At 46.4% G+C, this 23187-nt stretch overlaps 1 protein-coding gene across 1 annotated transcript; it reads right to left on the bottom strand.

Moving 5' to 3' along the window:
* LOC144175638 (cytoglobin-2-like) lies at positions 1–21502 on the bottom strand. The gene is made up of 2 exons (XM_077704689.1): positions 21044–21502; positions 1–159 (listed from the first exon to the last, which is right to left on the bottom strand). The coding sequence occupies exons 1-2, from the start codon at positions 21500–21502 to the stop codon at positions 1–3; spliced, it is 618 nt and encodes a 205-aa protein (XP_077560815.1).
* Between the last annotated feature and the right edge of the window lie 1685 nt (positions 21503–23187).

The raw sequence follows: 23187 nt of genomic DNA, 5'->3' as shown, positions 1-23187 counted from the left end.
TTATGGCGATGGCAGTGGAGACTCGGATGCGTTGCAGTAACGTTGCACGGCGGTGTCGACGAGCGCCTGCAACCTCTCGGGGCTAATTTGCTCTTGGATCTGCTGTTGGAATTGCTGGAACTGCTGTTGCATCTGCTGTTGCAGCTGTTGTTGCTGTTGCTGCATAACTTGGGTGATCTTGTTGAGGAGACGGTGCTCGAGGTTCTCGAGATTCTTCCCCCAGTAGTTTGTGATGTTGGTCAGTTGACGGATGCGGTTGGCGTCGGGACACGTTCCTTGCGGTGCACCGCAGACAACAACGGTCCGACATCCGTTTCGTCGTCTGATGTCCTCGGAGTGCCTGACTGATCAGGCCCCTTGGACCGCGCACCGTTGTGGGCGCGCTTTGACTGACCCACAACCACCGAGGGTTTAAGGAATGCCTCGGATAGCGCAGGCGGTGCGGTGGGGGTGGGAGCTGCCGCTGGTTCTTCCGTCTCCATCTCGTCTGCGCCCTCGCCTGTGGTTTGGGACGCTGGAGCGGAAGTGGAGGATGCAGCATCGCTCCCAGCAGACGTGCTGCCCCCACAGCCGCTGCTTGCTCAGCGAGCGGCGCGGAGGCGGGTTGGGTTGCCTGAGGCAACCCAGGGGGGGGGGGGGCGGCACCAAGTCCGACTCGCAGTACTGGGTCCCCGCCGAAACCAGACGCCGCTCTGTCCCCCGGCGAGCTGCGTCGGCGTACCTCCCCAGAGGGAAAGAGGCGAACCGCTTCCGCGCCTCTGGGTAGGTGATGTTCTCTGTCACTTCCACGTTGATTATTTTCGTTTCATTTGAAATTTCCTGGAGTAGGCCGCATGTAAGCCCCTGCAGTTTGCGCAAGTGAGGTTATAAGAATTGCAATTGTCGGTGGGGTGGTCCTGCGCTGCTCATTAGGCACAGGTTGTTTTGCCGCGGCAAGAGGTTGTACTGTGCCCGAACCGCTGGCAGTTAAAGCAGCGGCGCGGGTTCGGTATGTACGGGCAAATCGAGCATCGGATGTAGCCTGCATTGATATATCGCGGAAGTGTCGATCGGTGGAAGGTCAGGATAATGTGCTTGCTGGGGATTATCTTATCGTCCCTGCGCATCGTGATTCGGCGCACGGATGTGACGCCCTGGTCTTTTAACCCTTCAAGAAGGTCAGAATCTGTTTCTGTAAGGAGATCCGACTCTGAAATCACACCCTGGGAGTTGTTCAGGCTCCGGTGGGGCGTGATCCTGTGGTCCAGGTCATGGATGCGAGTTTGGGCAAGAAGTGTGCGTGATTGTTTTTCAGTATTGAGTTCGACAAGGATTTCTCCTGTCCTGAGCTTTATGGCTTCATACTTTTCACCTAATGTGCTTTGCAGAAATTTCGAGACCAGGAATACCGACAGTGAAACGACGGGTCTCGTTGGGTCAGCTGACTCGATCGCAAGAAAACGAGAATAGTTATTCACGTTTGTTGAAAAGACAGTTGTTGCAAGAGGTGGGAATGAAACTTCGGTGCAGCCCCTTTTCGGGGGCCGATCACGCCTGGGGGGGTGTTTAGAAAATGCCATATATCGTAGTATAGAAGCAGGGGACGGGGATACTTTCTTCTTTGACTATACCCTGATGGTCAAAGAGGTCCCGGAGCTCCCTGCCTGGTGAACAGACAGGGAGCCCATCCGCCGGATCTTGACCTTGGCTCCGACGGCCACCGTTCGTGGTTTCTAACCCTCCACCTATAAACACATCGCCACGGTTGGATCCAGCTTATGTTTGGGGGCTCGGGGTCCGCAGTGTCGCCAGTACCGTCACCAAGATTGCTCAAGGTGCCCCGTGCGGGGACTAATGGGTTTGGCGCGCAGTGCGTATGCAGACAGCTGCAGGCCGCGCTGTCTGACATGACATTGGGCAAGTGGCACAATGAGCATGGCTTCATCCAAGGTCACCGCACTTTCACATCTAGCCTGGTGACTGCGCCAAGCAGTATTGCATTCCAATACTGGTTTCATTCCCGTACTGGTTTCCAATACTGGTTTCCAACACTGGTTCCAAATTTCATTTAACGTTCTTCAACCTGGTCAATTTTTTATTGTGGAACTCACCTTTGCTGACCCCTCTTTCTGCCGATGTAGGAACCACGGGAATACGCTGCTTGCTCGAATACTTGTTTTTGAGAGAGAGATCTCCTAGGAGTCACCAGGAGTGCCGGTCGCATTCAAGACAATTCTGTTCACAGCCTTGGACATCGTGGAGATATTGCCATTTCTGCTGTCAGTGTTTTGGCTGTTCAGTGAGTAATACGCTTCAAAGGCGAAGCGCACCTTCTTCCTTCTGGTGACGCTACTTCGGCTCAAGCCCAGTGCCCTGGTCCGCACAGTTCTGAAGGCCGCCAGCAGCATTATGAGGCATTCAGCTCGAATGGGTTTGTTTTTATTACCAAGTTATCCTTCTTTTTAATCTTACTAGCACATCCCCATTTTAGAACCACCCCGACTAAAAAACCCAGTGGCAATGTTTTTGCGGCTTGTTATTTTCCCACCAACACGTATATGTTGCAAAGTTTAGGTGTCAATGGCTTTGTAGCTTTGCGTTGATTGCACCTTGTAATGTGTTAGTAGTAACCCACACTGAATCGTTTTAGTGCCAGTTTTTTGTTTCCCAAAATTTGTTTTTAAATATTAATAATGTGTCCTAAATAAGAGCTGGCTTTCCACTCCATGTGATGCACCCACTAACGTAATAAGGCAATTTTGTTTTATTTAAATACTGATAACTATTCTCCCACTGCGGTTGTTCTACTGACGCTTTTCGTGGTAATGCCAGTACCATTTTATTTGCAGGTGATATCATTTTTATTGTCTGAATTTAATGTTTGTATTTCAGTGTGTTGAGTTGATTTGCTGCATTTTTATTTGTGAATTTTTCTAGGATGTATCCTAAATAGGCGCCACGTCTTCTTTGTGCATGTGGAGTAGGAACCGTTTTTATGCTTAAATATATTATTTCCAACTAAATTGCGTTTCGTGCGAAATTGCAGAATGAACCGATTGTTGTTACGTTTTCTTGGAAAATAAAGTCTGACCGCGTTTTTTCTTCTTTTCTATGTTTAAAAATAGCTTAACCAGTACTGTTTCCTTATAACTGTCTATAGTACCACCGCGGTGACTAGTAGCAGGCGGAGCAAAAGCACGATTCCCCGTGGGGAATAGCAGAACGCTCATGGGGCATAACGGGATGCTTTCCACGAAAGAGTAGTAGTACCCTTCTGCAGTATCACAGAACGCCGCAGCCAATAGAGCTTATTCACCCCTAAAGGGAGTGAAGGAACGCTGCCTTGGAGATAAAATTGCAATTTCCATCCAGGGTTGAAGTACTCCGCCTGCAAAGCATCTAAATCTCACGAGGAGTATTTGGTCTCTAGTTTTGAACGGCACGCGCTGCTCCTCGGAAGAGTAGCCCAATGTTTTCAAAACGAGTAAAATATGGGAGAAAAGTTTCTTCTCCCAGATAGAGTGCCCAGCCCTGCTAGACTTCTTAGTGTGTAAGAAAAGTGACATGAAAGGCTTGCAATAATTACAGGCCGATCATCTTACTGTCAGTCGTATACAAGGTACTTACCAAGGTAATCGCTAACGGAATTTCCGCCACCTTAGATTTCAGTAAACCTAAAGAACAAGCAGGGTTTTGTGAAGGCTATTCAAGAATGAACTATATTCACATGTTCGAAGAGGTCATACAGGCGTGCGTGGGCTATACTGAACCCCATATATAGCCTTCATAGATTATGAGAAAGCATTTACGCGGTCGAAGCCTTAGGAGTAATTCAGGCATTACGGAACCAGGGTGTAGACGAGCAGTATGTAAGTATACTACATGATATTTACAATGGGTTAGCAGCTACAATCATCTTCCTTAAGGCCAGCAATAAAATACCGTTAAAGAACTGCGTCAGTAAAGGAGACACAAGCTCTCCAGCGCTATTCACAGCATGTTTACAAGAAGTATTCAGAGCATTGCATTGAGACCAGGTGGCAGCAAGGGTTAATGGAGAATACCTCATTAAACTCGGATTTGCTGAGGATGTTGCCATCCTAAATTTCTCGGGGGACGAAATGCAAAGCATGCTTACCGCACTCGACAAACAGAGTAGAACCGTGAGCCTGAAAGGTATTATGCAGAAAACTAAGTTAACGATCAATAACCTCGGGACAGCGAAGCGGTTTGAGATACGCGGCGAGGCAGTGGAAGCGGTGACCGAATATAACTACTTAGGACAAGTTATGACCCTCTATCCAAACCATGAGGCAGAGCTAATAAGAAGGTTAGAATGGGGTGGAGTGCATACGGCAGACATTCTGAGGTAATGAATGGCAGCCTGTAATTGTCCCTGAAAAAGAAAGTGCATGACAGCTGCATCTTACCGATACTCACTTACGGGGCAGAAACTTGGATGCTCGCTAAGAGGGTCCAACTTAAATTGAGAACGACTCAGCGAGCAATGAAACGGAAGATGATAGGTGCACCGTTCAGGGACAAGAAGAGAGCGGAGTGGGTCAGAGAACAAACTCGTGTTAAGGAGATTAGTAGAAATTTAGAAGAAGAAAGGGACGTGGGCAGGGCATGTTATGCGAAGGCAAGATAACCGTTGGTCACTAGGGTAAGAGAGCGGATCCCTACAGAGGGAAAGCGTTGCAGTGGGCGGCAGAAAGTTAGATGGGTATATGAGATGAGGACATTTGCGGGGATAAATTGGTTGCAGTTAGCACAAGACCGGGAGAATTGGAAATTATTGGGAGAGCCCTTTTCTCTGCAGCGGGCGTAGAGGGGCTGGTGATGACTGCGGCGTGAGATATGGGGTGCAAGTTTTCTGTTTGTTGAGAGAGAAGGTGTGGACTTCTCGGCAGCGTCGTTGTCCGAAATACCTGTAAGATGGGGAGACCCAAGAAAGCGTTCTCTCCCGGGAAAGAAGCGCAGCTTCGGCGAAGCTAGGGGGAAGGCGACCGTGAGCATGTCAACCGGTGTGGAGAAGATCCGGAGTCCTGGGCGAGGACTTCGGAAGCTAAAAGTAATTGAAGCTACACTCGGGTACAACTTCACGACAACGGAAGTCACCCCTATGCCTCGTCACAGCATCGACTGTTCCTCTGCGGGCTGCACAGTGCCTTATTCCGAGTACTTTAGGCGTTACACCAGTCGTTTTTGTGATTTTCTGGACCTAACCTGTCTATAAATTACTGCACCGACATAAAAGAACTAAGTGAGAATTAGTAGACAATGGCACGCATTACCAGATATGTATTTTCAGAATACCCGCGGGTGCTGGTGCCCAGAGCCGTTGGTTTGATACACCACATTAGCCATTGCCATTCTTACTTGTACCCGAGGATAGTGAAGACCACCAGCTTCGGTGATTCCTCGCTTTTCGTGTCGCAATTGCTGAGATTGCTGGGTTTCTATTGCACGGCAAGGAACGCGCGCACTGCGACGGCTTCCGGCTACTGGGCCACACTCCTAGTATTCAGTTGTTGTTCAGCAACGCCTTTCTCGGTGGTGTTGGCTGTTTTCTGAGAGGACCACGGTTGAGAAGATTCACAGCCGGGCCGAACGAGGTTGCCTATCTGTGCTATTTCTCCGGTTTTACGACCGACCTTAATACACCTCCAAATTATACATCTCCACAGTTTTAACACGACAGTGTTTTGTTCTCGGATACACGAAGATTTAGATGGCGCCATATCCGTCACGGACGTGTCGCCAGTACAACGACGCAAGCGGCCTGTGAAGTTTGAACCCCTACACAGAGGGTGTTCTTGCAGGAAAGCAACCTTTAGTTTTAAGGGTAAGTTACGCGCAGGGGTGTTGGTTTTCGGGATTTATATTTTAACACGAACATGTTTTATGTCGCGGTAACCAAATATTTTACTGACGTCACATCCATCACGCGTATGACGCCAGTACACCTATGCCTAAGCGACCTGCAAGCCCGACGTCGCTCTCCAAGCACACCCACAAGACAGCCGCAGACCGTAAATCACGCTGAGCTGCAAATTTCGCTGCCCAGTTCACTTTGGTGTGTAACTGATTCCTATGACAGGAGAATCAACCACAGTTTTTTCTGTACCACGGCCATTTGAGGCACCTGAGAGAAGTGAAATGGGCCTAGGAGATAGTAGCAATCTACTACATTTACAAATCCAATTGGCGTTCGAAAAACATGGTTTGTTTTACAAGTTGAACCTGCGGGATTACTGCCCTATGAAGTTGTAAAATGCGCCGCCCTGCCACTCCTGTTTAAAGCGGCTCATTAGTGGCATGGTTGACAGGCCCCTGGCCCATATTAGGATATATTCCTGTATAATACCTTGTTTGGGGAATTTCGTCAGACACGCTTTAGAAACCGCGGGGTGAAGATTTCAGGCTACACCTCATGTCTAAAAATGACGATGACGATGATAATTGTTTTCTGATAGGCCAATCCTAATGATTTCCGGAAAAATTTTGTCTCCCAAAGACACACAAGCTAATGAATTAAAAGCTGCTAATAAGAAATGAGCGGGCAAGCATTTTTATTATTATTAGCTTATCATATTTAGCGCATACAAGCTAGCCAGGATAAATTATAGCTGCACCACTAAGAATGATATGACTTTAATCGTTGCACAGATCACGTCTTCTTGTCGATATGTTCATTAGTGTCTATTTTGTAGGTCTCTTAGGTAAGGTCCCAGTCTAGGGGCTCGTAGCAGACTTCTGTAGGGGGCTCTCCGCTTTCACAGCCCTTCGAGGTTTCGGTGACGGGGATGCTGAAGCTTTCCCAGACGCAGTTGCTGTACTCAAGCAAGTCTTCTGAGGACTGCTTCCTGGGGTAGGCGTTGCTCCACCGGAAGACGATCGCGATGAGGAGGGAGAGTGGACAGGCGAAACCGACACTGAGGCGAACACCGGATACTTTGGCGAGCGCCGCGCGAGGGGTTCAGAGCTGTCGTCCTCGGGATATCCGCCACCTGTGCTTCGGGGACCCGGTGCCACCGCCTGTGCTTCCTCGTACACCCGCCTTGTCACGTTCACCATGAACTACAGATACCGATAAAAAAAAAACAGCCGTTTGACACACGCATTACGCAGAATTTCCACAAATTGAAATTAACAGTTGTTCACCAAAGAGCTGCGTTCCTGTTCCAAAGTGCTTGAACTTTACTGAAATACATCCGCGTTAGCTTACCAATGGCCTCGGATTTTTTATTGAGTGCCGAGATGACTTGTTATGAGAAATGGCATTCTCTTACTGCGGAAGCTAGGCCTTATTATTCCGCGAGGAAACGTAACAGAGTAACTGTTAAGTGACAGCGAATAGTATAAATTATTAAGCTTCTATTGTCTATAGTAGTACCCAAACTCCGTCAATATTTCGTTCTGGCTAATGACGGCCTCTCGAAAGCAATTTTCTAACTTTATCTGCCAGCTCTATTTGCGAGAGTTCATATACTTGTGAGAGCTCATCAAAGAAAGAGCCACTAGTTGAAAGAAATTAGGCCGTATGTCATGATAACTGGTTTTTGTTATGGTAGAGCAGAACCAACAGAAAGGTAACTGCAAACTACAAAATCTCAGTGGTAACTGGAGGAAAGGAAAAACATCTCTAAGCGTTATTTTTTGTGTCAAATGCTCCAAAGCGGTGTAAGAAAAACGTTTTCTAGAAGTGCGAATTACGGAATAAATAGTTTCGAAACACACGGACATATTTTCCAAACATCCAGAACAAGTAGCCACCCTGCCTCCGAGGGCCAATTTATAATTCCTCTCTCGCATTACACATATGGAGAAAGCCGTCTCATATACGTCAGAGGTAAGTTGGGAATGGTCTTTCGTGATCAGTTTTACGATCAACCAGGTGAGATCATGCCTTGAAGCACCTTTTCTTGGAAATAGATGACATACATACCAACGATGAACAAAAAGTAAGAAAGAATTGAAAATACTATCGACTTCCAGTGCCTTGTACGTGATTTTAACTGCTGCTGTTTTGGGGACAACAATCTTATCTAGCTCTTTACCAGTCGTGCAGGTGGTAAAAACCACGGTAGCAGAGTGGCAAAGGCGTTGTTTTGCTGAGCACGAGGTCGTGGGGGCGGTTCCTGGCCGCGGCGCCCGCTTTGTTGATGGAGGATAAAAGCCAAAATGCCCGTGTATACGAGATTTCGGCGCACTATAAAGATCCCCAGGTGGTCAAAATTATTTCGTAGCCCTCCAGTACCGCACGCCTCATCGCCTGCGTTGCGTCGGGGAGTTAAACCCTAGAATCAATCAACCAGTGACGATGTACTTCATTCCTGAGTGTGATCTCTAGCGTGTGTGTTATTGCAATGTGAACTAGACACAGCTTTCGTATTCATAGGTTTATGTGTCTGTATAGAACCAAATGTGTTCTTAGTACTGTGATCTGGAATGCGTCTTGTCTATTCCTAGCCATGTTTTTTCTTCACGAAATACATACTGCATCTCCTTCAAACGTGTGATCGTAGGTAGCATAACCCCTGATTCCTCTGTGATGTTTTTAATGGATTCATTACTAACCAATAGTCTAAGGATTAGGACATTCATGCATGTATTTGGTGAACAAGAAAAAGAATCAACAAACTTGAAATATTGCATGTGCTCAATCGATCATCTCCAGTACAATATGTTGTCGGGCTAGTTGGTTCATATCACAGCAATATGAGTTAGAGCAGCGAAAGACCCAGACGGTGAAAAGGATGGTGCGACCGTCAGTCCCATCCTTTCCAGCGTCCGTGTCTTTCGCTCCGCTGAATTATATTTCTGCGTCATCTTCAGAATGTTTGCTGGTTAACTTAACTCTCATTTACACCGTTTGAGTCTGATTGACGGTGCTTGCCACAACGGAATATGCGATTAACGATAGAGAAGAGGAAAAGACACATGAAAAAAAAAATAATTTCTACTATTGGTTAATAGGAAAGGTTAAGTGCTCGTGCCCAGGGCATGCAGGAGCCAGAATAGCCGAAACCACTATCGAAGTTGTGCTCCTGTAAACAGTGAAAAGGTCCAGTTAGAAATTGCTAAGTTTGCGATAGCGTGCCAACGGACGCAGCCTAGTCGGTACCACACCACTGGTTGGACAGAACCCAATAAAATATTTTTTTTATTGACGGAGCGTGGTTATTCAGAAAGCCGAATGCTTCTAGCCTGCGGGTAAGGTGAAACTCTGTAAATATTTTCAAACCTCTGAATACGGATGAACACTGGGCAGCAGAGATCTGAGATGCAGGTGTAATTACTGCCTATGTGGCATACCTAATAGTGCTGGCCGAAAAGCAGAGGAGAGCTCACTGCTTACGCAGGAGAGCTACGAACGGTAAGCTTGCTCACGAATTGCTTTTTCACGAAAGCACAATGAACTGCGTATATAAAAACTATCGCTTTTATCACCCACAAATTGGCCTCCAGATGAAACAGAAGTTGGCCGAATGCTCGAAATATAAAAAAATTTGAATGGATACAGACAATATCGCGAAATTACTCGGGAAATTTTACGAAGAACGAAAATAGTCTTTCTCAAAGCCATAATCGGTCACGTTATCCCAGGGTCGGATTCGACCCACCATCGTGTAAAATATATGATGAACACGGAAACCCTAGACCACGACTGATCGATTAATAGGGCTGACTGAATGTCGCCGTACTGGGTGTATTCTAGTCTTTAACGTAGACAAATGATTTAAACACAGGCACTGGGGAGTGGTGTTGATATTGCAGCGTTAAATTAACACACAATTAGATTGAATGCAACATTTGTCAGTGGCAGGTGAAAAATCAATATTGCCACAGCGAGTCCCGACAACAGATAGGGGTAATTAGCAAATACTTTTGCAAACTACTGACGCAGTAGCGCGTATCGCAAAGGCCACATTGCTTCAGGCAAAGCAAATATTGAGTAGATAATAACTGCAACACACGATGATAGACAACTTACAACCGTGTCTTATTACAAGCGTATCTTCAGATACACTCTTACGTGCAATTGGTTTATCCTAAATTACATAAGAACGGTGAGTAAAAAAGAGCCTCCAAGGCATTCGAAATTGAAGACGAAAAGCAGTACACGAAAAAGGACTGACTCTTGCATGCGCAAGGAGCACACAATGGACGTAGACAAAGCAACATTATCAAGCGTAATATTTTGCTTCCCTGCAAATGTCATCGACAGATCATAGCCATCTACCGCCTCTGCCCCGCAGCTCCTTCACTGGTCACAACTCCAACTCGTCACGCTCGTCCTCTCGAATATCCCTCCTCTTGAAATTAATTCAATGGACGTTTGTTCCATGAATCCAGTTTTCCCAACTTCAGACGGCTCAAGCACCATGCTTTGCGGTAGTACCCATCTTTTCTATGTGCCTGGTTACTTCTTATGCCTGGACAGCGCGAATGAGAGACAGCTCTGTTCTGTTTGATGCAGTTATCTCGCGCGTGCTGGAGTCTTTCTGGGAAATTTTTAACCCGTTGTTTCTTCCCATGCTACCTTAAAAGCCATGCCAACCTGTATTCTTAACTAAAAGAAGGAGGCACTACTCGTAGAGAACTTCCGTTTTGCCTCAAATGCGCATTAGGCTTCCCTTGGGCTTAATAACGGGGACATGTAACATTAACGCCAGCCCTTGTAGTCGTTTGGAACGGTTCTTCCTGTGTATGCTTTCTGTACGAACGCTTTGAAGATTTGTCCTGAATGGCTGAATCGTCGGTTTCATGGACAGATGGATGCACGGACGGACGGACAGACAGATGGACGGACTGGTGGATGGACAGAGGGACAGACAGCGAGATAGACAGACACGCAAACGCGAGGAAGACAACAAACATTAAAAAAATTACACCATCTCTCCGAAGGCAACTATGTGGTAATGCAAAGCAGAATTGTTGGCGTCCATTCAGCTCATCTAACTGTGCATCGTGTCTCCACCGAAACCGCAACTGAGGAAGCGGCGCGCGGACAGGGTTTATTATATAGAGCAGATGGAGTGGAGAGGAGAAGATGAGAGAAAAGACGCGCATGCGCGCTTATCGCGCAACTGGCGTGTTGCCGTTATGTTGAGTGATATGGTGTTTAGTAGCGCCGGAGAGAATTCCACGTCCGGGTCCACGCTGGTGGCAAAGGCACGCAAGTACTGTTGTGTTACAGTGAGTAGGCCGTGGTGCTCGAGGCGCCGAAACTCGTCCATCATGTTCTTGTCGATGTTGTCGTCTCTGTGGTAGAATCGGTAGTCTCCGTCAGGGTTTGGTGAGGTAAAGGTTGTTGATGTTGGTGCACCGGCTGAGAGCAAAGTATACGCCCTCGTTTTCGCAGCTTTGTCTTCTCATTCTTCTTCTTCAGCGGTTCCCCTACGGGAAGATCACGACGGTGGTTGAACGCGAAACTATCTTGTGGTGGATTCTTTGGTTGGCCAATCGCTAGGGGCATCCTGCCAAAATCATCATCAGAAGCGCTGCGGACGAGCGAGAGCAACGTACACACCCTCCTCTTCGCAGCTTTATATTCTCCTTCTTCAACTTCAGCGGTTCTCCTACGGGTAGATGACGATGGTGGTTGAAGGCGAAGCTATCTCGTGATGGATTCTTTGGTTGGCCAGTCCCTAGGGGCATCCTGCCACAGTCATCATCAGAGGCGCTGCGGACGGGGCACAGACACGGGACATCCCCCCGAGCAAGAGACGCTAACATCCTCTTCTAAAGTTTTCAGTTCGTCGTTTCTATTGACGTTCAGCTTCGCGTGCCTTCAATGTATCAGTAGCTTCTTGACGTAGTTTGAATGAGTCAAGGACATAAGGCGTGTTCGTAGCACTTGACCCTGTCTCGGTTTTGTAGCGCAGCGGGAAGAGCACCGCGTACATCCCGTTGCTGGCAGAGAGTCGTGGGATCGAAACCGGGTGCCGCTAACAATTTCTGTTTTTTATAGTGTAGGGGGAAAGGTGCGGAGAACAGACGGACGCTGGACATAGCCACGAGCAAGACATGCTTTGTCTAAAAAGTAGCCGCATATCGGCTCACCTCTTTGCAAAGGTCGCCGAAAGAGAACAGTGGTCTGGCGCCCCTGCAAAATCAGTGCCCCCCTTTTTATTTCGCTTACCTCTCATGGTTTTCCTCTCCCCTCTTGCCCCTTCCAAGATGAGCACAAGTCTGATTGCATTTACCGCGTTCAACTGCTCCATGTTACGAGCCTGTATGCCTGCGCCGCCGTGCGACAGAGATGCGCGTGCATCGAGGCACTGTACCACCGCTCTACACCACGCACGCTCAACGGGCGTTCTGCGCGCCATATGGGGAACCGTTCGTTACTGTTGGCCCCACGGGCGGCCGAATTTGTATTTTTCTTGGCGTGCCGTCATTAAATCAAGCATTAATGTATTTTAATAAAACAACCCTGCAAATTCCAATTAGGTATTTCTGTGTTGCTGAGATATGTGTAATGCTCTGGTGGTAGTGGTGGTGGTGGTGATGTTTATTGACGGGTGGACCTAGCCTTGCGTTGTATGCCGGCAATTGCTCACCCGATCAGCACCTTTTTACCGCTATGCGCGGGAATTCACCGTGCCTCGCTGAAGCTTGTGACACGTAAAAATTGCAGGATCAAGCGAAAGATGTCTCTCCTCGTGATCCAATAGCCTTCCGGGAAAACTATATTGTTCAAAGAGGCATGCGGAGCGGCCATCCTCCGCAGTTCTTTAAACAAAGCTAACCGCTCCTCCGCATGTTCTCGGCAGTCCTGTTTGTACAGCAAACCTATATTCCTCTATCCCCAGCGGTTTGATCTCTGTGGGCAAAAAATGGCAAGGGGCGAAGGCCTTAGTCGCTCAGCGCATGCGTCAGGCTAATGAGGTACTCAAAGTAGAGATCAGAATTCGTTTAAAGAAACCACAAAAGGGGCATATAAACCGTATAATGGATGATAAGTCGCCTGTGAACAATAGGACCTCTACACAATGCGTTCCTACTAAATATTATGTTTGCAGATTATCTTTGAAGGCTAGGCCGGAGTAGCGTCACTTAAAAGAGCAGCACTTGCCCAGGACGCCGAGCACATGCATCTGGCTAATTAGTACCAAGCTTTGGCCACCAGAGAAGCCGAGGGTGGTGTCAGTAGATAAGGTGTTAGAGTACCGTCACTTAGGCACCCAAGTAAGCAACGACGGCCATTTTGGCATTTTCCGCATCTACGGCCGGGCCGTAAACATAGACCGGGTCATTTGTTAACAACACTGCCGAAGATGGAGCAAAACGGCATCTTTGGAAACACTTCTGCTGCTCAAATGCTGTTGCATTCTCAACAACCTCAGCCGCGCGCAGCCACAGAGCAGGGAGGATATGCTAAGCCTACCAGAGCTGACCGACTGAAACCGATAGAGAACAAAATGGTGGCGCACATGAACCGTCGCAGCTTAAACAAAAAGGTCGTGCAATGCGAACTGCCCAATGATCATGGTGGTCGCACCAAATAATATGAGGAAATAGTGCCGATTCTCTGTACTGTTATCTAGTGACACTAGCCGAGCACAAGCGACAAGCCCGCCGAGACGACGACAAACATTGCTTACCGTCATCCATCCCCTGTGTAGTGGTTTACAACAGCTTTGGTGGACATCCATTTTCGCAGGATAGGGTGGCGAACAATTTTTTGTTCAACAATTTTAGAAGTATGATTATTGACAACGGGCAGAGATGTTTATATGTGGCTGTGAGTGCATAAAGGAATCGCTCATACACAGCATCAACTTTTCCCCAGTGGCTGAATCTACGCACAGGCAGACAGACCATGACCATCTTGATAGATAGCGACCTTCCCATCGCAGGCGGCGACAAAGGGAGCCAGCGAGCTAAAAAAAATGGCTGTGTAGGGAAGGCGCGGTCCGTCAGGTGGGGCTAAGTTTAATACTGAAACTGGAATGCTCCATGAAATGTAGCGGTCGTATGAAGAAATGCTGACTGTACCGATCACTACCTACAACACCGGCCAGCAAGGATAATTCAGGGTTAAGCCTAGAACCCTTTCGTAGCTCTGCAAGCGTCAGAGTACACATATAAAGCACACTGCTACCATAAGTGCCGGCTTGGCTGCCATTCTTCTTTTTTCACTATTTTTATTCTTTTGGAAATACGATAGCGTTGTCGACTTTCTCTTTACTGGGAGAAGATTTCTTTTGACGTGACGCACGCCTATGCACGTGCAATGGTCCAAAGTAACGGCTCCAAGTAGTATAAATACCACAACAGAGCGATTTTGTTCGTGAAAGTGCCGTCATTCTCGCATGAAAAGGATGTTTTTGCAGCGACGAGAGCAACAACTGGCAACAACCTTTTTAGCGGCTGCGTCATTTTCTCCATAAATAGAACGCTACGTTTGTAGGAGCTCCGTCATGGTGGGGGTGAGAACCTGACACTATCTTCAAGATATCTTTCTGCGCCACTATCCCGTACCAAAGCGATTGGGACGTGGTGAAAGCAAATTGCTTTTACTGTGCTCCTGCCGAACCTGTCCAGCCCTAGGCTACAAATACTATCAATTGCAATACGTTCACTGAAAGTACGATACAAAAATATTGCAGAATCTTTGGGCATATTTGTTCCAGAACGCAGTTCATTTGGTTTGGTTTGTCCCCGAGCCTCTTGCTTAAGTAGGCTATAACCGAAAACCTCGGCATCAGACTCACTACAGCTACTTTCTCAGTAATCACTATTCATGCTTCTGGTACACGTCATCAGGAGCTGAAGACCCACCAAAACAGCGCGGAAAATTTCTGACGCCCGCAACCTTTTTTACACTCATGCTAAGTGTCGTAAGGCACTGCGGATAAACAGGGGGCTGAGCGTGTATTCCCGTTGATCCTTTTTTTCGTGCCCTACATTAAACAGTGCGCACCAAGTGCTTCTTCCTCTTCATTTTTTTTCTTTTCCATGCTCTAGATCAAAAGACAGTGAATATTTTTGTTTTATTTCTTCGGTTGCAAGCCTGCTATCAAACACGTGGAATGCCGTGGAAGGCGTCAGGAGAAGCACAGCAGCTGTGGACAGTTTTCTGGGGGGGATATTCAGGTGGGTGCGAGTTCTGTGGACGCCGATCAGGTGCGTGCTTTTGCCAGAGTTGGTGTGTAAAAATTGCAAGTTAAAAAATCTATTTTGAGCACAATGACAATCCCACAGAAGGTGTGCGCTTCCGCCAGTGTGAATCGGCAAAGGCTGTGCGCCAGGGACTGAGACAACAACAAAATAACAACGACGAAAGGCCAAGCAAGCGCCTATACAGGAGAGAAATGGCCATCCTTAAGCGCCATCCGGTGCAGTGGCGTCAGGGAGAACTTCAAAAAGCTGAACAAGCCATAACAAATTCGGCACGCGGAATCGGCGCATGTGGTCATGTCGCTATCCATATAGTCGGCTGTGACACTCACATACATACCAAAATGTGCCCGGTCAAGTAGCCCAAGAAAGGCTATCGTCATAAAATAAAAATGCCGGCCCTTGTTCTTCGCTTGAGAGCAATGTCTGTCATGGTACTTGTTTGAATTGGGTTCAAGCCTTCCTTGTGACAGAACTCACGATGAAGCAGCGAAGATCCCTACGCGGATTCACTCTTCCTTCAGGGGACTACAATAAGCAGTACCGACGATCTGTATATCACATACGGATGGCCGTATGCGATATACAGATCGTCGGTACTGCTCATTGTTTAGGTTGATCGTCGGTACTGCTCATTGTTTAGGTTCAGGTTGTTTTGGTGTGCAATAAAAAAATATTACAATCTTGAAATTGTTGTGTGGACATATATTTAGCGCTGCCTTGGGTACCTATTGCAATGTTTCTTGCGTCTTAGCTTAAAGGGGCACTGACACAAAAATTTTGCATCTTGTTTTTTTTTTTGTTGCGATAAGTAGCTAGTGACCTACTTATAACCTGTAGAAACCTCATTTGCTTCAGCGTGCGACGGTTGTTTATTTAGAGGCATTTTAAATGCGGCCAGTCGCAGTTTCGTTTTCAGCGAGTGCCGCGAAACGATGGATGTTGTGGATTTTGTGTGAACAAAGCTGACCACGTGACCGTCGGAGGGATATCACAGAGCAGAGACGCCGTAGCACTGTCGCATCCGCATCGACGGCAGTTTCTGCGAATGCCCCCACGTACTGATCTCGTGAGGCGCTTAATTGAAAAGCGACCGTGGATGTGACGCAGGCGCTGCGAGTGCAAATGCTACCGCGGCTAAAGAACGACGCGCGACGCTCGAGACGGTGGGTGGCAAGACGCGCGCTGGGAGCAGCCGGCCGGTCTGCCTACAGGTCCGCCTACAGATGTGTTCGGCTTAGCACTGCGGCGGATATTCGAGTGCCGCTCTGGTAAGCGGTGCAGATGACAATTTTTAATGCAACCCGCCATCACATCATTCACTCCTTTCTCATACAAGCCACCATGGTCGGGACTTTGGCACAATTTCGTGCAGCGGTAACAAGCTATCACTCGAGCTACCTGCGCCGGCCTGGGCCACTTCGCGGCCGTGGCCGCCGCCTGCACAGCGACCGTGCGGCTAGCTCAGTGGGCTTTTCGTGCCTCCGGCGCGTTTTCGCATTCAATGGTAATAAACAGTAATAGAAACAGAATGCCTGGAATCGCTGTAGAACTTTGGTCGCGGCCAGCTGCCCGATGAGCTGACGAAATCACGGCGCCTCCGCCGCCAACGATCGGGTCGTTCGTTCTCGACAGCAGAAGCTCCGCCCTCCGGCCCTCCGATTGGAGCGGCGAGCCGGGCGAGCCGGCGAAAAACGACGGCAGTGCGAAAGCAGCAAACAGAAACTCGTGACGTGTTTGGATATTGTTTATTTACACAATATCCTCGGGATGTCGATTGCGCGAGGTCCTCTTCTGGCTGCTCGGTTGCGTTTCGCACACTTTAAAATTGATTTTAAATATGCTCTATGCTGTATTCCCGCTGATATTTTGCAGATGATGTATATGTGTTCCCACCAATCTATCACCGAAGTTATCTCGCCTCCAAAATTTTGTGTCAGTGCCCCTTTAATATCTCTTGGTGTCACCCGTAGCCTCGCCTATTTAAACGACGCTTTTAAAGACAATATTCTTTCTCAGGCGAATAAAACGTAGACATTTTGGTCTGTCAGTCTGTCTGTCTGACTGTCTGTGACTCGATTGAAACACCGGGTCAAGGTAAAATAAAATCTGCACAAAAGCATTATATACTAACAGCCAAATCTAAATGTCAAAGTCTGGTGTCAGTGTTCATACTTGCCAACATTGTTAAACAAGACCAACAGATTACTCAAATATAAGGCAGAGAATCAATACATAAGTGATATTGTCAGGGTTCATTCATTAGAAAAATTTTTTAGGTGCTTGGCTCTTGCCATAGACAATGAAATGCAACCTCAACGGCAGAAAACCGTCGCCTGCTGTTGCCAGCGCAACCTCCTGGCAGCATTTAATAAATCGAACGGCAATAGCAACGAAAAGATCCACGTTCCTCTTGGAACGCTCCTGCAGTAGGGCATGGGGGCTCTAAAACTTTTGTAGTAGGGTGCCTCAATTAACGCCCGTTTCCGCCCTACGGCGGCGCTGGCATCGAGACACCAGACTTAGCGCATGAAAAACGCGGTAAATTGAAATTGACTTGAGCAAACCTTTAGCTTGTTATCTAGGGAGGAACGAGACAGAAAGGTAACCACGGGAGAGAGGTCAGCGGGAAAGAGAATAGAGGCCTTTACTTAGCAGGTGCACCAGTCGACTATAATCCTTGGGTGACATTTGCAACGAAAGAAGCAAATACAGGGCAATTTTTTCAAGCTAGTTTGTTGCCACAATGATTGTTTGAAAAGCCTTGTAAACTAGAGTTTTGTATTTCAGAATTCAACTTATTCAACTTTATTTACCAAGAAGGCAATACATTTTGATATGCAAGACATCATCTGGGCCTATAGCAACGTTGCTAGTGGCGGGCCAATGCATTAAATACATCATAATATAGCCAATCATCATACATCATAATATATATAAATATCATATAGTAATACATCATAAGATATGATATAGTATTACATCATATTACATAGTAATGATCAATAACCTCGGGATAGCACAGCAGTTTGGGATAGGAGGCCAGGCAGTGGAAGTGGTAAGCAAATATATCTACTTAGGCCAAGTTGTGAACCCGTATCCAACCATGGGGCAGAGATAATTAGAAGGATAAGAATGGGGTGGGATGCATACGGCAGACATTCTGAGATAATCAATGGCAGCCTACCATTATCCCTGAAGAAGAAAGTGTACGATAGCTGCATCTTACCGGTACTCCCTTGCGGGGCAGAAACTTGGAGGCTCACTAAGAGTGTTCAACTTAAACTGAGAATGGCTCAGCGGGCACTGAAGCGGAAGATGATAGGTGTAACATTAAGGAACAAGAGAGCCGAGTGCGTCAGGGAACAAACGCGTGTCAAGGACATAATATTAGAAATTAAGAAGAAGAAATGGACGTGGGCATGGCATGTTATGCGAAGGCAAGATAGCCGTTGGCCATTAAGGGTAACATAGTGGACCCATAGAGCATTGCAGGGGCGGCGGAAAGTAAGATGGGCCGATGACATCAAAATGTTTGCGGGAATAAATTGGTCACAGTTGGTACAGGACCGGGGTAATTGGAGGTCTATGGGATAGGCCATTGCCCTGCAGTGGGCATAGATAGGCTGATGATGATGATGACGTTGTTGATGGTGAGGATGGTGATGATTATAGCAATCAGCTATAAACTAATTCACTACAGACAACATAACTAAGCAGTCATGAGAACCGTAATACACCCATAACCATCAATGTACTTAAACATAGCACATATACAATCACACACACGCATACATACAAGTGCACATACTCAGATATATATATGTATGCTCACGAGAAAGAGAAACAACGTCAAATCTAGTCTCGCAACTAATTGTAGTACATATCTTGTCGAGAACGAAGCATTTAGGAAGAGATAATACAGCTTTTACAGGTGGTAAACATAGTCTTATGAAGGTCAAGCTAATGATTCGAAGTTATAATTTTTGATAATATTTTCCAAGGCTCGAGAAAAATTGCGGCTTGCGTTGACGTCAACAGAAATAGCGTTCGATATCTTAGTACCAAGCTACTGTAATGTACGTCTGCCATACACATTCTGTGCAAGCGGTATGCTAAAATTGATGTTTGTGTGACTTCGTATCACTCGATGTGATTTTATAAAAATATTTGATGGTAAAGGGCTCTTTCTTGACAAAATATTATGAGTGACGCAGGCTGCTTTGTAATCTCGGCCAACCAAAAAAGGCATTGCTTGTTTACTGAATATAGGGGCTGTGTCGTCGGTACATTTTTAAAAGGTTATAATGCGGAGTGGCCGTTTTTTGTAATTTTATAACAGAGGAAGATACGATAATTATGTGGTGCCCCAGGTTTTAACGCAGTATATTAAGGGACAGTGAAAGACAGCTAAGTAAATTGCTTTTAATGTTGGCAAGTGGAAATGCTGTCATGCCTGGTATAACGCGAAACATGCAAAACATTCTTTTTTAGGCAGGTCACTGATATGCTGTTTATACTTCATGGCCGCATCAAGGACTCTTACGAGATATTTATATGTTTCTACTTTTTGAATCTGATCCGTTCCCTGTTTCAGGTTTATTGAATTGTTGGTCTTTGTGCCTAAAGAGGAAAATAGAATATATCTTGGCTTGGTTACATTTACGCCAGCCTGTTTTTATCAAACCATTTCGCGGTATTTATTAAGTTACTATCGCACCTATTTCTAGCTGCTCAATGCTATTTCCTACGAATGAGAGAACCTTGTCATCCGCGTAGAATATGGCTTCCCCTTTTACTCAGCAATTTGGTAAATCGTGTACACAAAGAGAAAATACAATAGGTCCCAAAATAGAGCGCTGTAGCAATCCAGCTGCTATGGCTAGAAAATTTGAACAAGTCCCATTTATGCAAACACGTTGTTTAACTTGGGAGGAATGACTTCTAGTGAAATTTAGAGAAGAGTCCCGGAAACCATAACAATGAAGTTTCTTGAGAAGTACATCATTGTCTACAGTGTCAAAAGCTTTATGAACATCTAATAATATACCAACAATAATTATTCCTTCATTCTGCGCGGTATTAATAATATACTCAACGCTAATAACAGATGCGGATGTTGATTTGTTTGGACAGAATACACACTTCTGGTGGGCTATAACATTAAATCTAACTTAAAATTTCGGAATGCGCTTTGCTATCACCTTTTCAAATAATTTATTTATTGCAAAACGTGCAGAAATAGGTCTATAGTTTTCAGTTACGTTCGCATCACGATTTTTATATACAGGTGTTATTTTTTCAATTTTAAGCAGAGGGGGGGTGCACACCATCATCTTGTGCCTTATTAAAAATTTTTTCAAGGAATGGGCTTATTACTTCTGCATTGAGTTTTAATATTCGCGTGGTTATGCCGCTCTACGACGATGCTTTGCCAGAAGGCATAGCGTTTATAATAGACATGATATATTCGGAAGTATTACAAAAAAACACAAAAGAATTCACAATGCGGGAAGGCAATCTAAAGCTGCTCAGAGGGGGTAGTTGCGATGCAAGATTGCGGCTAAGGTTGGTAAAGTACTCATTATTGGTCGAATTTGATCGAACCTACAAGGATAAACCAGAACGTGGTGAACAGCGCGTGGTTCCGTTAATTATTTTCCTTTAATTCGCTGCGCGTAGGTAGTGATTGAGAACCTCCCAAAAATCGGTCAATTTAATCGTGTATAGGCGGCTGAAGCAAGCGAACACTGGACGCCCGTCTGTTTTGAGGCTTCAGTTAACCACAATTTACTACCTTTTGCGGGGTATTTCCCTTTGCGCTAAGCGGGGAGACATTGATATCCAGAGTACAGCGGGCGAATAAGGTCGGGCGAATGTTAGGTAAGAAAGGTGGTTTGAGTTTCTCGAGTCCAAGGCATGTACTCACTGCAAACAGCTTCTCCCAGGCAGCGACCGCTTGCGGCGTCATCATCTTCTCGAACTTCAGCGCAAGGACCTCGATAACGCAACTGCCGAGCTCGTGGAAGTGGGGCGGCGCCACCCCTCGCCGCTTAGTGTGTGCCATTGCGTTCTTCTGGATCAGGGCGTCGAGGAGTCTCACGTCGTCCGCGGAGCCCACCATGGACGTCAGCTGGTTGCCGACGGCGCATGCGTGCGCCCGGAAGTGCACGTCGTCCGGCAGAGAGTCCACGTCCTTGTCCTTAAAGCGACTGAACATGGGCAGGAATTCGGGATGCCGGATGAACAGGGCCTGGAACACGAGCACGCCGTAGTCGCTGTCCAGGCTGCACAGGCTGCGCCACGTCTCGCGGACCAGCTTCGTGTCACTCGCGGTCAGGCCCGTGGTCGGGTCGGGAACCTCTTTCTTGCGCAGGCTCAGACCCATTCTTCAAAGGCAGGCGATGGGCTTGCCTGAAAACTGACCTGATCGCACTGCCTCTTCTTCTCCTTCTCGTTCTTTCTCTTCTCACCCCATGGAAGTGGCTGACACTCACAGCGGTTGGTTAGCAAAGGCTTGAGAGCAGCTTTTTAATGAAGGGTTGCAATGTTAGGAGCCGTATGAGACGCAGAAAAAAAAACACAATCACACCGTTAGAGCTGGGGAGACAATATAAAAAAAAAGTTTCAACAAAGGAGTGTTACGATGGCTAAAATAAAATTGTGAAGCAAAGAGCGCAGTTCGTTTTGTGTTTCCGAGACGGATGGCACTGAATGAAAGAGGCACAGCGTTGTCTGTGTTGTGTTGTGTTGTGTTTTATGGCACATAAGCAACTTAGGCTATCATGCGCCAAACAGAAGACCTCGTGAATTTTGTGGATAGTTGATTGTTACAGCACGTACAGCTTGTTTAGAAGCCTTGCTTCTTTTACAAAACTAACAACTCAGGAAATTTTAACAAGAGTGTTTTCTCCACAAATAGACTGGGGTGAAAGGGAATGTGTTTGTCGTACAACTGCCTAAAATGTTTTTTTCTCAGGACCTCAAATTTCGTACATGAGAGAGTAACATGTGGTTTACTATTAAGTCTCGGCGCATTCCTCACATCTCGTTTTATGTTCTTTCATAAGAAGTAAGTTATGAGTCAGATGTGTATGTCCAATGCGGAGACGGCATAAAATAACTTCAGCGAGGTGTTCTTTATGTTTGCTTGATTCCCACTCTGTTACAGTGGGTTTGACTACGTGGAATTTTTTTTGTTTCGTTATCCCATTAGGACTGCCATGTTTCTCTCAGTTTACTCAGTACAAATTTTATAAAGTGGCTATGAGGAATATGTGCTTGTTTTAATGTTTTGCTACCAGATTGTGCAGCACATGCATCGGCGCTCTCATTAACATTGATCCTAACATGGGTGGGAACCCAGCACAACTTAATTTCCCGTCCCTGTGTTTTGGTGTCACTAAATTGTGTATCATGTCTCCTATTATGGGTTCAGCTGCATGTTTGTAATGTAGGGCTGTGATCGCGCTGAGGGAGTCTGTATTTGTGTATAAATGCTTCTCTTACGGCATTTTTGAGGCGGGCAAGATGGTCAGTTGTTGAGCATGCTATTTTGGAAGCCGCACTGGTGAACGTCTAGAAGTTCATTTGTTTGTAGGACAAAACGGATTCACAACAAGTTCAAAAGTCTTGGCCAGACAGCTCGTAAAGGCTACTGGTCTATAGCAACTTGGGAAGGTTGGTAGCTTTCTGGGTTTTAAAAATGCTACAATAAAAACTTTTTTCTAAGCTCCCGGAATTTTTCCCGATACCCAAATTTTGTTTAAAAACTCAGAAGTGCTTCTACAGCAGGACCAGATAGATGAGCGAGCATTTCATAATGTATATCATCTGGCCCGGGGGCGGTCTGCTTACCAGCCAAAACAGCTCTTTCTATTTCTTGGAGTCTGATTAATGGGATGTATATTTCGTTTGTGCCACAGCATGTTGGCAGTACTTGTTTCTCGGCTGTGTTTTTATAGTTTAAGAACGCTTGTGTGTAGTGTGCAGAACTTTATACTTTATACAGACGAAGTGTCCACCCAGTATATCTGCCTGTTCTTCTATGCTTGTTTGCACATCCGGTGCTGT

Source organism: Haemaphysalis longicornis, unplaced genomic scaffold, assembly GCF_048455015.1.
Source record: "Haemaphysalis longicornis isolate Haplotype H1 unplaced genomic scaffold, Haemaphysalis longicornis Haplotype H1 scaffold_3, whole genome shotgun sequence".
Classification (NCBI taxonomy): Eukaryota; Metazoa; Arthropoda; class Arachnida; order Ixodida; family Ixodidae; genus Haemaphysalis; species Haemaphysalis longicornis.
Note: the sequence above shows the minus strand (reverse complement) of the source record. Positions and strands in the feature narration are given on the sequence as shown.